Source organism: Anomaloglossus baeobatrachus, chromosome 1 (assembly GCF_048569485.1).
Source record: "Anomaloglossus baeobatrachus isolate aAnoBae1 chromosome 1, aAnoBae1.hap1, whole genome shotgun sequence".
Taxonomy (NCBI): Eukaryota; Metazoa; Chordata; class Amphibia; order Anura; family Aromobatidae; genus Anomaloglossus; species Anomaloglossus baeobatrachus.
Window position 1 is genome coordinate 138838969 of NC_134353.1, and position 17016 is coordinate 138855984.

At 40.0% G+C, this 17016-nt stretch overlaps 1 protein-coding gene across 1 annotated transcript in view; it reads left to right on the forward strand.

Annotated features, from left to right (window-relative positions):
- TUSC3 (tumor suppressor candidate 3) overlaps nucleotides 1-17016 on the forward strand; it is a 425953-nt gene that overhangs the window by 396914 nt on the left and 12023 nt on the right. Inside the window, exon 8 of the mRNA XM_075347077.1 lies at nucleotides 13742-13816. Within this exon, the coding sequence (XP_075203192.1) occupies nucleotides 13742-13816 (75 nt within the window). The remainder of the gene's footprint in view (nucleotides 1-13741; nucleotides 13817-17016) is intronic.

Here is a 17016-nt window from a genome sequence, read left to right on the forward strand (position 1 = left end):
TTGCTACCATAAACTAAAGAAGTATGTTGCTCATTCCGGCCTCAATACAGTAGTTGTCAACTATCCTGGCCCTTTGATGTAATAATGTCCCTATTGTGGGCCCTTTGTCATCATGGTTCCCAAATGTCTCCCATCCTGGTCCCCATATGTCTCCCATCCTGGTCCCCATATATCTTCCATCCTGCTCCCTATATATCTCCCATACTGGTCCCCATATATCTCCCATCCTGATCCCATATGTCTCTGATCCTGATCACCACATGTCATCCTGATCCCCATAGGTCTCCCATTCAGGTTGCCATATGTTTCCCATCCTGGTCTCCATATGTTTGTCATCCTGGTCCCCATATGTTTTGCAACCTTGTTTCCATAAGTCTCCTATCCTGGTCCCCATATGTCTCTCATTATGGTCCCCATATGTCTCCCATCCTAGTCCCCATATGTCTCCCATCCTGGTCTACATATGTCTCTCATCCTGGGCCCCATGTAATCCCCCATCTTGATCCCCATATGTCTCACATCCTGGGCCCCATATATCTCCTATCCTAGTCCCCATATGTCTCCCATCCTGGTCCCCATATGTCTCCCATCCTGGTCCCCAGATGTCTCCCATCCCATCCTAGTCCCCATATGTCTCCTCAAACAATTTTTTGCCGTGAGGTGCCATGTTGAACTTTCACTGATCACCATTCACAGCAGTCACACAAAAAATTAAATATGGCTCTACTAGCACCACAACTTCATTCACCAATGTTATGCAACATATCTTTGTATTAGAAGTTAATTATTTGTTTGAATTTCACATTACTTTCTGTGGGTGACAAAACGTTTGTCTTGCCAAAATCTGACCTTTCTGTGTTCATTAAATGATCAATATTTCAGCTTTGCAGCACCTTTATTTTCGTATACTAAACCAAATTTGGGAGGGTTACAGCTTTCAAAAGAGTAATTTATGAAACCAATGGATGAATTTAAAGTCAGGTTATAAGCTTTTATTTACATAACATGGATAAGCGACAGAACTTCTGTCAGGGACTGTACATTTCAGGCTTCAAACATAAAGATAAAAATTTTAATGTTATGGTGAAGAATCAACAACAAGTGGGACACAATTGTCAAGTTGAACGAAATTTATTAACTGAAAATTGGGGCGTGCAATATTATTTGGCCCCTTTGAGTTAATACATTGTAGCGCCACCTTTTGCTGCGATTACAGCTGCAAGTCAATTGGGGTATATATCTATCAGTTTCGCACATCAAGAGACTGAAATGCTTGCCCATTCTTCTTTGCAAACAGCTCGAGCTGAGTGAGGTTGGATGGAGAGTGTTTGTGAACAGCAGTTTTCAGCTCTTTCCACATCAATTTTTACCATCTTCCCTGTCCCTGCTGAAGCAAAGCAGTCCCAAACCATGATGCTGCCCCACCATGTTTGACAGTGGGGATGGTGTGCTCAGGGTGATTAGCTGTGTTGCTTTTATGCCAAACATATAATTTGGCATTGTGTCCAATATTGGCTTAGTTCTGCCCTTATTTTGCGGAGAATAGATTTGGGGTCTGTTTTTTGTGTACTGTATTAGAATAAAGGTTGTCATATTTATACATCATTTTCTCTCTCTATATTGTACCTCCCGCACACCAACAATTCTATTGTAAGCTAACGTGCCGTTTAATTTGTTTTATTTGCTTTTACTGTACTGTACAGTATTTGGTATTAGTGTACTGTAATAATTTTAGATGAATACAGTACATTTGGTATTACTGTAATAAGTTTGTATAAATACAGTAAATATTTTTGGGTTGTGGAACAAATTGTCTGCGTTTCAATTATTTCCTATGGCAAAATTTGATGTAAGAGTAACTTGGTTTAAGAGCACACTCCCGGAACCAATTATGCTCCTAATCCAAGGTTCCACTGTATATTGTATGCAGCAAAATCATCAATGGTAAAGATGACTTGTCTTATTTTACATTAACATGTAAACATAATATATACATGAACATCATGTATGCACTATACTTTTCTGGATTGCACTGACATTTCTGCAGCCATAGCAAATAGAAATCAAGTAATTTTCATATTTTTTTTTATTTTTGCATGTAGCATTTTGCATATAGCATTTTGCATAGCATTTGATGTGGTTGAAATATATATAAAACAACCACAATCCACAATGCAAATGTATGAGAAAACAAAGCACTCATGTATGCACAATTCTTTTCTATCACTCTTCTCTCTGTGGAATTTACTTACTATTAAGCACTACTGACTCAATAACTATGTTTTTCCTCTTGAGCCGAGTGGAGAGAGCATTTTGCATTTTCATTTCTTTTTTTGTTTATTCTTTTACATAAAAATAATGCAAAATATATGCATACCGCCTACAAAGAAACCTACAGGAAGAAAGAAACTAACCGGGCATGAAGCTGGAAACATTCACCATAATCATAACGATAGCTAAGTTGTTTGCATGTAGTATATCACACGCTGACACAGCTGCACCACGCAAGTGTGCTATACCTTGAAGCTTTTAGGTCCATTAATAGTCCCTAGCCGCAAACATAGGAGTATCGGTGTTCTTTGTTCTAATAGTGTATTTTATATGCAATATTATTACTGCAGTGTTTGAAAAATGTACTTTTAGAACATGTTCTCAGTACAAACCCTGTTGTTGTTTTTTTTTTACTAATATTTTTTATGCAGAAAACCTGTTCCTCTTAACATTTTGAGCAAAACGGGTCTGATTTCACTATAAAACAAACTTAGTGTGCGTTCAAAGATATTGTTGATTTATGCTGTTTTTTTTATCTAATTGCGTGTTTTCCTTATGTTTCTATATGGATCCTTAAAACACAACTTTTTACACACAATGTTTTAAGTGCAGAATGCTAACTTTGCTGCACTTAAGTGAGTTATCTGGGACATTAACATTAAATACTAGTGATGAGCTCACCCGATGTTTGCTGTTCGTACCAAACACAGACTTTACACACACACAAAAAATAAAAAAAAAGAGTTTGAAGATTAGATGCTTTACATATGAACACCACTCGCGTGAGTATCGCTTTGCTCAGCTATGCTCAATGCGAGCTTACAGTGTTTGAATGGCTTACGCTGGAGGTAATAGCATGGTTAAAGTTCAGCTGAACCCACCAAACTTCCACAGGTCCGCTCATCTCTATTGAAGGCCTATCTTTAGGATAGGCCATCAATGTCTGATTGGTGCAGGGGTGCATGACTTGGCTGTGAAGGGAAGGAGCATAATTTTGGCTGCAATACATTGCGGATGCCATATCACATTGGCAGGGCTCAATATGCCAAAACATTGGAAACCAAAAAAATTACCCCCTTTTTGAAACTACAGCCCTCAAGGAAGCACCTTGAACCCAAAAGTAGTTTACAGAATTTTGTAACGTTGAGCGGTCAAAATGAAAAAAAATCACTTTTACCTTAAATATGTTGCTTTTGCCCCAAATGTTGAATTTTCACAAGGGCAGCAGGAGAAAGTAGATGGTACAATTGTGTAATGTCTCCTGAGTATGCTGATACCCCATATGTGGTGAAAAACTACTGTTTGGGTGTGAGGCAGAGCTCAGAAGGGAAGAAGCACCACTTGACTTTTGGAGCGCAAAATTAGTTGGAATAGATAGTAGATGCCATGCATGTTTTTGCAGATTACCTGATGTTCCTAAGCTATAGAACCTTCTAACAAATCACTTCATTTTGGAAACTACACCCCTTATGGAATTTATTTACAGGTGTGGGGAGCACCTTGAACAGACTTTTCTGATGTTGAGGCGTGAAAATGAAAAACTAAATATATTCCACGAAATTGTTGCTTTAGCTCCAAAGGGTGTGTTTTGGAAAACTAATTTTTGGATGCAGAAATCAAAAGGGACGGAGCGCTATTTGAAATTTAGAGCTCCGTTTTGGCTTGAATACCATTGTGAACACCATGTCACATTTGAAGAGCTCCTGACATGCCAAAACAGCAGAAACCCCCACATCTGACCACATTTTGAAAACCACAGCTCTCGAGGAATTCATGTAGGGCTGTAGTGAGCATTTTTACCCTCTGAGGATTCACAAAATTGTATAATATTTGGCCAAGTAAATGAAAACTCCCTATTTATTCCAATAAAATATTGCTTTGTAACCAAGTTTTTAATTTTCAAAAGGGATAATAGCAGGAATTGAACAGTACAATTTGTTATACATTTTTTCCTGAGTATACTGATATACCATATGTGGTGGAAAACTACTGTTTGGGCATGTGGCAGGGCTCGGAAAGATAGGAGCACCATTTTGGATTACAAATTTTGCTGTAATGGTTTAAGGGTGCCACGTTACATTGGCAGAGCCCCTGACATGCCAGAAAAGCAGACACCGCATAAGTGACCCCACTTTACAAACACTCACCTTAATTAATTAATTTAGGAGTGTAGTGAGCCTGTAGACACCACATGTGCCTCACAGAATTTTATATCATTGGGTGGTGAAGAAAGAATACATATTTATCACAAAAATGTTTTAGCCTCAAGGTATTCATTTTTATAAGGGCTAATGGGAAAAATTGGACCAGCTAATTTATTGTGCAATTTCTTCTGAGTGCGCCAATACTGTACATATGATCAGGAACTACTTTTGAGACACAGTGGAAAGCTCAGAAGAGGAGTAGCACCATATTATAGTGCAGGTTTTAGTGTTATGGTTTGCGGGTGCCATGTCACATTGGAAAAGTCCTTAAGATTCCAGAACCCCCAATATGTAACCCCATTTTACAGTCTATACCTCTCACTGAATTCATCTTGGGATGCAGTGATCATATTGACACCACAGGTATGTCACAGAAAGTTATACCATTGGGTGGTGAAGAAAAAAAAAAAAATTACCACAAAAGCATGGAGCCGATGCTTGCCATGGTAGAACAGGGTCATGTGATGACTCCTGTAGCTATCATGATTTGCAGGTTTTGCATTTACTTTTTTTTTATGATTAAAATAAATAAATTAGAAAGTTGTGTGGGGTCCCCCTATTTCTAATAACCAGCCAAAGTAAAGCAGACATCTGGGGGATGGAGAGAGAGAGAGAGACATATAATGTGGCTACTTTCTTGTTAGTGTTTTTTTTTCTTTAAACGGTGTGAACGTTGCTTACCGCAACCCGGGGGGTTTACTCGCTTGCAGCGGTGGAGGGTAGCTTAGGCATACACAGGCAACGCAGTCTCTCAAAAATGCAGCAGTTTATTAGTACAACATAAACTGCCCTTCCAAATGTAACAAAGCCTCTCCTGATTTAAAGGAAAATATAACATCCACATACCGTGGGCTTCCAGTCCAATTAAATGTCCATAGTGGATTCTCCACACTCTGGCTCCAGCCAGCGAACACAAATCACTGTGGTGCTTCCTGCAGCCTCCAGCCCTCTCCAGCTAGGCTGCAGTATTTTTCCCCAGTCATCACCTGGACTGATTTCCAGGAGTCTCTCTTCAGTCTTGACACAGACTGAGAACTCCAGCACACATCCTCCATGTGCAGCACTCTCAGGCTTCTCCCTGTTTCTAAAACTAACAGTCTCTTAAAACCCAACCGGATACACCCACAGGTGGAGGTGTGTGATTCTCCAGCTCTGTCCATCACACTGGTCACAGTTCAAAGGGAACCTAACCCTTAATTACAACCCAAGTTCTGTGGAACTACAAGTCCCACAGTCACACCTTCAGTTCAATATCACAGGGGGATCCTTCTCCACTGCGACCATCCACAACATTGGTGGTCGCTACCTCACAACGGGTTGTCCCACTAAAACAAGTACACTTTAATCAATAGATCTTGGAATAAAAATAAATTTCACTGTTGTACATCTTAACCTCTTTACAACACGTGATGTACTGTGTATGTCAAGGCAATCCCCGCCGGCTGCCGCCGATTTGAACAGCTGACCTGTGTGCCTCTCAGGCACGAGTGGATCCGCGACCCACGCCTGTTAACCCTTTACATCGGGCAGACAAACTGTGACAGCCCGATGTACATGCCCGGCGCGGTAAGCGTACTCACTGGCCGCCATCGGAAATCACGTCACGTGACGTGATCACATGGAGCCGATGCTTGCCATGGTAGAACAGGGTCATGTGATGACTCCTGTAGCTATCATGAGTCACTTTCTCTCACTTCCGGCAGTAGAGAGGAAAGCAGCATTTCTGCAGATCTCAGCTGTGCAGTTGTGACCCACAGAAATAAACAAGCGATCAGACTGCTGATCCTTATAGTCCCTTAGGGGTACTAGTAAAGTAAAATAAAAAAGTTTTAAAAAATTAAAAAAAAATAAAAAAACCTAAACGTTCAAATCACCCCCCGTTCGTCCCATTGGAAATTAAAGGGTTAAAAAAATAAAAATTCTACACATATTTGCTATTGCCACGTTCAGAAACACTCGATCTATCAAAATGTAAAATCAGTTAACCTGATCGGTAAACTGCGTAGCCACAAAAAAATCCAAATGCCAAAATTACATTTTTTGGTTGCCAAAAATTTTGCGCAAAATGCAGCCCCAGCACAGCACAGTGCCCTCGGCCTGCTGCCCCAGCACATCACCCGCAGCTTCAGCACATCACCCGTAACTCCAACACAGTGACCGCAGCATAACCCTATTCCACCACCTGTGTCCCCACTCTACCACCGCTGCCACGTGCTCCTGGTAAGATACCACCGTATCTAAATTTTGGGTGTGCATCTTATACTCCGGTGTGTCTTATGAACCAAAAAATACAGTAAATTCTATTAGAAAAATGTGCTTCTTTCTCCTGGACTGATCTTTTATTTTCAAATATCTCAAGAAGTCATGGGTGAAAATCTGTCTTTAATGAACATAGATTTTTCTTTGGATGAGGAAGAAGATGACAGCTGGTTCTTATAAAGTTCTATATCGTTTCAAGAGAACTTGCAGCAGAATGTATCTGCGTCCAGCTTTTCATCCTCCATAGGGTTTTAAAAGCACCGACTGTCATCTCCTATCTCAGTAACAGGAAAATTGGTTTCAATGAATAAAGATTTTGACTGTGACTTGAAAGTGAAAGTTTAGACCAGGAGGAGAAAGAAGCAGATTTGTCTGATAAGATATATTACAAAGTTGCTTCTTTTCATCGCTACTATTGATTTATGAAATAAAAATGTAAATGACTGTTACTATTTAATTAATGAAGAGCAATTCATGCAGATTACAAGTAGACCATTAGTTATATTGTTCCAGACGGAATTTTGGTTTTGGCCATGTACTATTTGTATATTGAAAATAACAACTCTGACTGGAGGAATAAGTTACCGTAACTTGTCTTAGGGCAAATAATTATCCAGTAGATGTAAAGAAATTTTCCACTATTGCAGAAAGCCTTATTAAAAGCTACGGTCAGCTGCATAAAATATAAAGTGCATACACACCTCCTAGACCTGTGCCAACATTATGTCACGTGACTGGTGCAGCCCGTCGGTGGCTTCTGATTGTCTGCAGCCTTCTCTTTTCCATCAGGAACAGCTCTTGTGCTGAAGCTATCTATCCAATATTTTTTTTTTGCAGCAGCAGCAGACTTTAGATATGAAGTTGGCTGTTGTCCGTTAATGGATAGTAATATGGCTGGCGAGGATACAGCCTTCGTATGGCAGTTCAGGAAGAATTGATTTATTTAATAATTTAGAAATAAATTAGAAGTCATCTTTCCCGTTTGATGGAATCTTAGAACAGGACCACCATATATGAAACAGGGAGCCCCTTTGTCAGCAATTTCTTTAGCAAGAGTCCCAGTTGGAAAGATCTTTTATATTAATTGCTATGAGCGCTACTGGCCAAACTTTTTCTGCTATTGTACGGCCTATAACAAGTAAATGAGAATCACAGTATTATCACATTCTGCTTCTTAATTTTCCATGTGAAAATTATTATGAAAATAGTACAGGATTATATGTGAATTTATTGTAAATGGAGATCCCTTTAAGAAAAGGAAGTCTTGTTCCTTTTTATAGGTTGATATCTTTGAAGTGATGGAGATACTTTAGTATCAGAATATGTTAGATACTAAGATATACAGTATGTAGAAGTCTTAAGGGTGCTTTACACGCTGCGACATCGCTAACGATATATCGTCGGGGTCACGTCGTTAGTGACTCACATCCATCGCCATTAGCGACATCGCAGCGTGTGACACCAAGCGACGATCAATGATCGCAAAAGCGTCAAAGCTCGTTGATAGTTGACACGTCGCTCCTTTCCATAATATTGTTGGTGGTGTGTGCTGCTGGTGGTTTGTCATTCCTGCGGCATCACACATCACTATGTGTGACACCGCAGGAATGACGAACATCTCCTTACCTGCGTCCACCGGCAATGAGGAAGGAAGAGGGTGGGCAGCATGTTCCGGCCGCTCATCTCCGCCCCTCCTCTGCTATTGGGCTCCCGCTTAGTGACGCCGCAGTGACGTCGCTATGACGCCGAACGCACCTCCCCCTTGAAGTAGGGATTGTTCGGCGGTCACAGCGACATCACTGAAAAGGTATGTGTGTGTGACTCGGCAGCAATCACAAAATGTAGCACGAACGACGGGGGCGGGTGCTATCGCGCACGACATCGCTAGCTATCGCTAGTGATGTCGCAGCGTGTAAAGTACCCTTTACAGTCCAAATTCTTGGTCGATTTAATCATATGACAGAAGGTCATCATTCTGATAGAGTATCAGTCTTTGTAATTCCTCCCTAGGTCCAAGATGAATATTGAAGTTAGGTGGGAAGATCTTGGTTACCTCAGCGGAAGTCATAATTTGCATACTAGAACAATCTTTTTGGGGAAATAAGGATCTATCTTCAAATATTACATGTGCAAATAACACTTAAACCTGCTTTACACCTTAGGATTTTGCATACGATATCGTATGCGATCTTACCCGTCCCCATCGTATGTGCGGCACGTGCAATTTGTTGAACATGTTGCAAAAACGATTATTTCCTGTCACACGTACTTACCCTTCCATACGACCTCGATGCGGGCGGCGAACATCCTCTTCCTGGAGTGCGAGCGACGTTCAGCGTCACAGCGACGTCCCGCGGCAGCCAGCCAATAGAAGCGGAGGGGCGGAGATGAGCGGGATGTAAACATCCCGCCCACCTCCTTCCTTCCGCATTGCCGGCGGGAGCCGCGGGACACAGGTAAGATCTATTCATAGTTCCCGGGGTGTTACACACTGCGATGTGTGCCACCTCGGGAACATTGAACAACCTCACGTTCAATTTATAGGAATTGAACGACGTGCGTGCGATGAACGTTTTAACGTTCAATCGCAATCGCACGTAGCTGTCACACGTTACAATATAACTTACGATGCCGGATGTGCGTCACTTACGACGTGACCCCGCCGACACATCGTAAGATATACTCTAGCGTGTAAAGCCCAGTTAAGAGGTGCATTGAGTCTTTCTATTTAGTGTTGTTTCTCCTTTTACTGATGGATTCACAGTTACATTGCTCAGTTCTGCTGTATGATGTTCCCTGTGCTGGAAGCTTCTTTTGAGAGTGGGAGACATTATAGCAACTAGCCTAGAGATAACTGACCATTAGAAATGGAGTATGCCGTTGGGAAAGCTGGTGAAACTACAAAATAAAAGTCTTTATGTCTAGAAATGTGGTGTTCTTCATGTAGAGACATATGACAGCTTATATTGAAATATCACCCAAAATTATGGTAAGGTTTAAAAAAAACTTTCTACCTGAAATGTTTAAATGCAAAAACATGTCCGACAAAAAAGGTCATATCATAGAACTAAAAAAAATTGAAGCATAGGCAGCTGCATGAATGAGTAAAGAAAGATTTTTGCATTCCAGGGATTGAAGGACCAGGAGTTAGGGTTAGTAGCATTACCTCCTGTAATACCCAGAGCTGTAGCATTCCTGTTTTATGTACAGTAACATAAAAAATGAATAGCTTTTAGAATGTGTTGATGTAAGGATAGATTCACGTTTCTTCATGGCCCACACCAACCATGCTCAATGGACACCATTGACAATAATAAACTATCCATCATGGTGTTTGTGATTTTTTTAGAAAAAAAAGTATTAAGCGCATTATCAATTAGATTGAGACAATTCATATCTTCTGAAGGATGTTTACCACTTGTAGTATAATTATCATATCACATTGGCATTCATCATGTCCAGTCCATTTCTAGTAATAATAACACTTATGGAAATTTTTGATAGTCTTAAAGAGGTTGTCCACTACTAGGACAACTCCTTCTGATTCCACCTTTTTTCCAGGAAAAATAAAAAAGCCTATACTCACCTCCGCTTCTGGCACGTTTCCAGCAGTGGTGAGGCTCACGTTCCCTAGGCTCATGTAACCTTGTAAGGTTACTCGAACTCCACTTCCAATCAGCGCCAGCTTCTCTCAGCGCCTTTGGACAAACTAGTTAATCAACAGGAAGTGAGCGCTGCAGCTGCCTCTTACTTCCTGTTAATAGCTCCTGTGTCTGAAGGTGTGGGAGACAGAAGCCGGCACTGATTGGACCCTGTGACATCACGCCAGCCCCGGGAATGCGAGCGCTGACACCACTGGAACTATACTGGCCATGGAGGTGAGTATAGACTTTATTTACCTGGGGGAAACTTGTGGAAACAGAAGGGGTTGTCCTAGTAGGTGACAACCTCTGTAGTTGAATTGAAGACTGCAGGAGAACCTTTGATTTCTCCACTGTTGTAAATGTTGCGTGTCCTAGAGATGTGCTCTTGAAATAGTCTTTCAGCACGTGAACATTATCACTGCGCAGCGTGTTTGTTATGCTTCCTTTCAGATTTCTAACATCGATTTAGTGATCTATGTTTTGTTTTGTTTTTTTGCCGACAAGGGCATCACAAGGAGATGACTAAAGTCTTCCACACAACGCCCTGGATACTGTAACGTATTTATAGAAGTCAGAAGATATTCTCCTTATTAATGTGCAGATCATGTAATCTGCCAATAATATAATGATAACCAATATTTTAGTGAAGCATCTAAAATCAAATAATAAATCATGCGTCTTTTGGACAAGTACCATCTGTCATCAATTCAGTGAGCATTCATTTGAAGATGAGCAAATTTGGGATCCACATTAATGACATAGCATCATCCTCTCTGCGTAATTGTAATCTATTCACCAGCTATTGATTATTATAGCACTGGGCCGTCGTGTATTAGAAGGTTTTAATGTGAGAAGACTAATAATAGTTTTTATAGGTAATCTCCATATCACATACATAGCATATCATTTCCACTCGTCCAGTCCATGGTTGGATATTTTATTTTAGAAAGGAGTAAATTCTTACAATGTGAAAGAATAGAGATAATGTTGGAGTATTGCTGTATCTTTCAAATAATAAAATTTGGTCCAGTTTTTGTCATAAATATTCTTAGCAATTCCTCAAGTGAAAATCTGCTTGCAGTCATTTAATAGGAACTTGTATTGTTTACATCCAGTGGGTAACAATCTGTTCTGATTATGTGATGGACACACAAGTGCTCGGCTCCTTACAAGATTCCGCTATATATAGGTTATGGGCATTGTGTGAAATGAATGCATTCTATTGAATGGCTAGCATTCTCGGTAAAATATGAAATAAGGTTATTTCATTCTGACCTTATATACTTAAGGGATTTTCTAACTGCCTAACATTTTGTGTCAAAGTACGAAATAATAGACAACAGGGGAAATACTTTATTAATGAATTGAAAATGGTGATTCCCCATAGAAATGAGACAATGTTATTTGTCCTGCATCATTTTAGCTTCTGAATTGTTGCAAATAGAAAGGTGAGAAAGTTTACAGATTATGGTTTTGTCTTCAAGAAGATGATTGTCAAATGAATACTCATTCCCGATGATCTCCCCATGTAAATAAGGCAGCAATCACTCAACAAAAGAGAAAAACACTCTCTCGTTGGGTGATTGGATCATTTATACCAATAAAATAATCATTAGTTGTACCAGTAAAAAAAAATGGGCAGCAGATTGTAAAAAGGTGATGATGATAACATAGTTCTGGATGGGGACAGAACGATCTCATTAGCAATTGTTCTGTCACAATTTTTGTTTGTTGGCCTGTGCAAATAGGCTGGTAAACAAGCACCCATGCCCTTCAACTCAGAAGCATTCATAACTGTATGCCCGAATTCTCGTCCTAACCAGACCTGTATAATGCTATTCACTAATATGAATATTTAAAAAAAGACTTATAAACCTCGCTTTCCTATGCTAATTAGGCCTTTGACTAGTCGAAGGGGTGTTAGTTTCCTGGACTAGTTGGCCATCTTTCCATGTTTTCACACACCTGTGCATGTGATAACATGTTTTCCACAAACCGGCATCACCGTAAACTTCTTACTGCTGCGTCAGTGCACCTCAGAAGCAAGGTGGATACTTCCCAGCTTCATTAAGCACATTGCACCTGACCAGAAGTTCAGAAGATGTGTACGTGAGCCATCTTATGAACTTCCGGTCATGCGCGTATGGCTAATGAAGCTAGGAAGCATCCACCCTGCTTTTGAGGCACATTAACATGGCCGAAGAGATTTTCAAGAGCTGCGGTGATGCTGCCTCATGGAAATAATGTTATCATGGCACAGGAGAGCCAACCAGTCTGTGGAACAAAGATCCCTGCGACTAGTCAAAGGTCTAATTAACATAGAGGAGAGAGGTTTATAAGTATTTTTTTTAAACACTCATATTAGTGAATAGCATTATACATGGCGCGTTAGGGATGGAATTTGGGCATACAGATATGAATGCTGATGGGTTGGAGGGCATAGGGGACCTGACAGGTTCACTTTAACATTTATTGACATGCCAAAATCCATGTGTCTAAATCCACTATTATGTTTATAACTAGAAAATATGTGTCAGTTTCGAGTTAGTATTAGAAATTTGTACTGGGTGAGGGTTAAAGGGGAATTCTTAAATTTGTAAATGGATCAAATTTCAAAATGCATGAAATAAAATTATTTATTCAATTTGCCCCTTATTAAAATCCTCTCCAGTCACAGAGATTTTTACTTTTAAATTGTGGATTTTTGCTTAAGATACCCGCCACCCTGAAGTCCTGAACTGGGTGGTTAAATAGGCAAGGAACATAAACATGCAGCATGGGCAGGTTCTATGTTTTACAGCCTGCGATCACCGCTATGAAAATGACTGAATGTTTATCCTGACAGCTTTAGTCCTCCTGCACTTCTCCAATGACACAGAGGTAAAAGTGCCTCTCCAAGCACCTTGGCAGAGAGCACGGTTTGGTACAACCATGCCACTATCTAAACTGTTAATCTTAAGGAGCACCCTGCACCCAGCAGAGCTGAAAACTTGAGGTTGAGGAGAAGTAAGATTAAGATACATCTTGAGAAAACTCCTTTAAGAAATATGGTTTATTATTTTATACACTTTCAAGATAAACTGAAGTTTAGTTGTTGCAGAAGTGGCTTGAGACAAACTTGGTAACCTCCAGCCTACTTAGAAATATATGGAGCTGTTAGAAAGTAGAGAAGACACAATGACCGGGGACATCATGACTTGTATTTTTTGTCCATTAATGTTTTCATCTTCTATTATGTTCACTATTTCAACAGTATCTAAACATGAAAGTGTAGGAAGGTCTGAATGTGTCATCGGATTGTGTTGACTTGTCTGTTTCTTTCAACCATGATGACATTTTAGGACTCCTTAATAACAATTATAGATGCTGCAATCACCATGGGAATGGTTCTCCTCAATGAAGCCGCAACCTCAAAAGGAGATGTTGGAAAAAGAAGAAGTAAGTTATTTTAAAGCACTTTTATAAGAAATACAATATGTCTTGTGTGAATATGTGCTACATGCAGCCCAGTACACCGACTGTAAAACAACTAGAAGGAGGATTACTATTATACTGATACAGGGTTCATTTATTAGAATGCTTGTAACGAAATCAGCTCGGGGTATCATGTGTCCAGACAAGATGCAAATAATAGTAACCTTTGAGATGAAGCCCCCTTAGATGGTTTTTTGAAACTTAACCCCTTGGCTTGTATACCAAACCATTATTTTTCTTCACTCTTCTAATGTTGCATTCCAGGAATTTTTTTTATTTCTTCCGGCACCATTGTGGGCTTGCTTTTTTCAGGATGAGTTTTGTTAGTCAGAGACATCATTTTGGGGCACATATAATTTAGATACAGACTTTTATTAACGCTTTATGGGAAGGAATATAAGCAAAACAACAAATCTGTCATTGTTTTTTATGGGTTTTTTTGTGTATATATGCCATGTTGTATAAATAAAGTGTTAACCTTATTTTGTAGATCAGTACAAATATAGCAATATCACATTTTATAGTATTCTTTACTTTTTATTGTTAGTGTACAATTAACAAATTTTAAAAAAAAGGTACATGTTATATCCCTCGCAGTTTCTGTGCGATGTTAAATTGACTCATGCCTTCTTAGCTTATTTTCCTGGAGGGATGATGTGCCATGTTTTTTCACACCACCACTAAAATTGGTGAATCATTGCAGTCATCATATGCTGGATTGACACCTCATTGTCCCAGGAATGTAAAAAAAAAAAAAAAAGACCATTGGTGACCACTAGTACATCAGCAATACAAGGACAGGGGATCTAACGGGTAATTGTTTGTTTTTTTAGCATTGTATGTAGTTTGTTGCATTTTTTTAACCCTCAAACAACCCCCTTTAATGTAAAGAACAGAACTTCACACTCTTCATTGTGTCATTCGTCTTTACATAAGAACATACCCCATTGACAAGTCAAATGATATTGCTTATTCAACTTAAGCCTGCTTTACACGGTACGATCTATCGTGCAATTTCACGATCGATCGTACCCGCCTCCGTCGTTTGTGCATCATGGGCAATTAGTTGCCCGTGGCGCACAAAGTCGTTAAACCCCCGTCACACGTACTTACCTGCTGTGCGACATCGCTGTGGGCGGCGAACATCCTCTTCCTGAAGGGGGAGGGATGTTTGGCGTCACAGCGACGTCACACAGTGGCCGGCCAATAGAAGCGGAGGGGCGGAGATGAGCGGGACGTAAACATCCCGCCCACCTCCTTCCTTCCGCATAGCCGGCGGGTGCCACGGGAAGGAGGTAAGCTGCTGTTCATCGTTCCCGGGGTGTCACACGGAGCGGCGTGTGCTACCCCGGGAACGATGAGCAACCGGCGCCATTTTAATTAAACGAAATTATGAAACTGAGCGACGAGTACACGACTTACGATTTGTGAGCGATACTGCGTCACTCAGAGGTATCATACAGTCTGATGTCGCAAGCGATGCCGGATGTGCGTCACAAAAACCGTGACCCCGACGATCTATTGCACGATAGATCGTCTCGTGAAAGCACCCTTTATTCACAGATTTTAGGAGTAATAATTTTCTGAGAGCATTCATTTTTCTTATTTATATTTTTTCTTTTTTAAATAGTCATCAGAACCATCTAAGAGCTGAATTATCACAAACTTTTTAGTTGGCATTTCTACCATTTTGCCCCATAGTAAATCACTTTGTAGCAGATTAAAGGTTTTTATTCTCTATTCATTTTTCATAAAATAAATTTTATTTTTTAAACTTTATTGCCCACATCATCACAATACCATAATAGTATAGTGGGTCTTAACATTATGACACAGGGGACAGTGGCATTATCTGTTAGGGCTTCTCCTTCCTTGCTAATGGTTGAATTCCATAATGCCTTGGGCTTCTTACTGTAGTATCAGTTGTTTTGGTTTAATGATGGCCTTTTTTGGCCATTTGTTGCAGAACATTATAGGCACAAGTTGCACCTATTAAAATCATAGCATGAAGATAGTACAAGAACCTCTTTGAGACAATTAATGCACCACTTGGGTAGAACTTAAGTTCTAAATTACCATGTGTAAAAGGAAAAGAATTATGAGGGCGATTCATGAAGGTGTTAACCTTATTAAGTCGGAATATTTTTGCGCAACTCTAAAGTTGCACAGGAATATTGTGAATTTTGGAGTTTGCACTCAATCTCGGTGTAACATGGATGGGACGGGGCGAGGTTATGCTTTCCCTTCAAATTCATCACAAATTATGTCAATAAAGTGTTGTAAGTTACTCCAGAAATGTACACCAGTCCCTTGGTGTATATGTCTGGTGGTGGCACATGCTGGGTAACAAACTTGCCATTTCTTTAAATGGCACACACCGCTTCATAAATCAGGTGACCATACTCTAGCAAGTGCTTCATTAAAGGGAATCTGTCAGCAGGTTTTTGTACCTCATTTGGGAGTAGCATCCATCAGTTGAGACACAATCAGAGTTCTTAGATTTGGCATGTAGTAGAGTGCTGAAAGCTAACCACACCCATACTGCAGCTCTATACATACATTGTCTATTGATAGTGAGCTACTTATTACAGGAGGGGCATGGCTGGACAACTTGGCATGATGCAGCTAGTCACAGCAATGATAGTGTCCTAGTGATAAAACCTTCACTGAAAGTAAACAGCACAAAGCTTAATAAATTACACATTGCTGAAATCTGTCTTTCAGCCCCTATCTCCTGCTATCTTCAGATTACATAACAAAAACCTGCTGACAGATTCGCTTCAAGACTGGCATCCGCTATGTCAGTCATACTGAATCGCCCACTTCAAGGAGTTTAATGACAAGTCTCTATCCGTAGAGGAAATTGTAATATTAGAAAAGTTGTACATCCTCGGTTCTACTACATGTATATATTGTAAAAACAGTTCTGATAATGCATATGTCATATCAATAAATTATCTATTCCCCAGCAGTAGGAAAATACATCTAATGTACATTAAATAAGGGTAATACTAGACTCTTGGATCATGACCTATATCTTATTTGCATAGATTTATTTCCTAATATTTGCAAATTTGGATTAGGAATAACCTTAGATCTAAGGCCACATAGCAGTTTGGCTTTAGACGTCAATGTGAGATGGCATTTTCCATATCTTCTACACT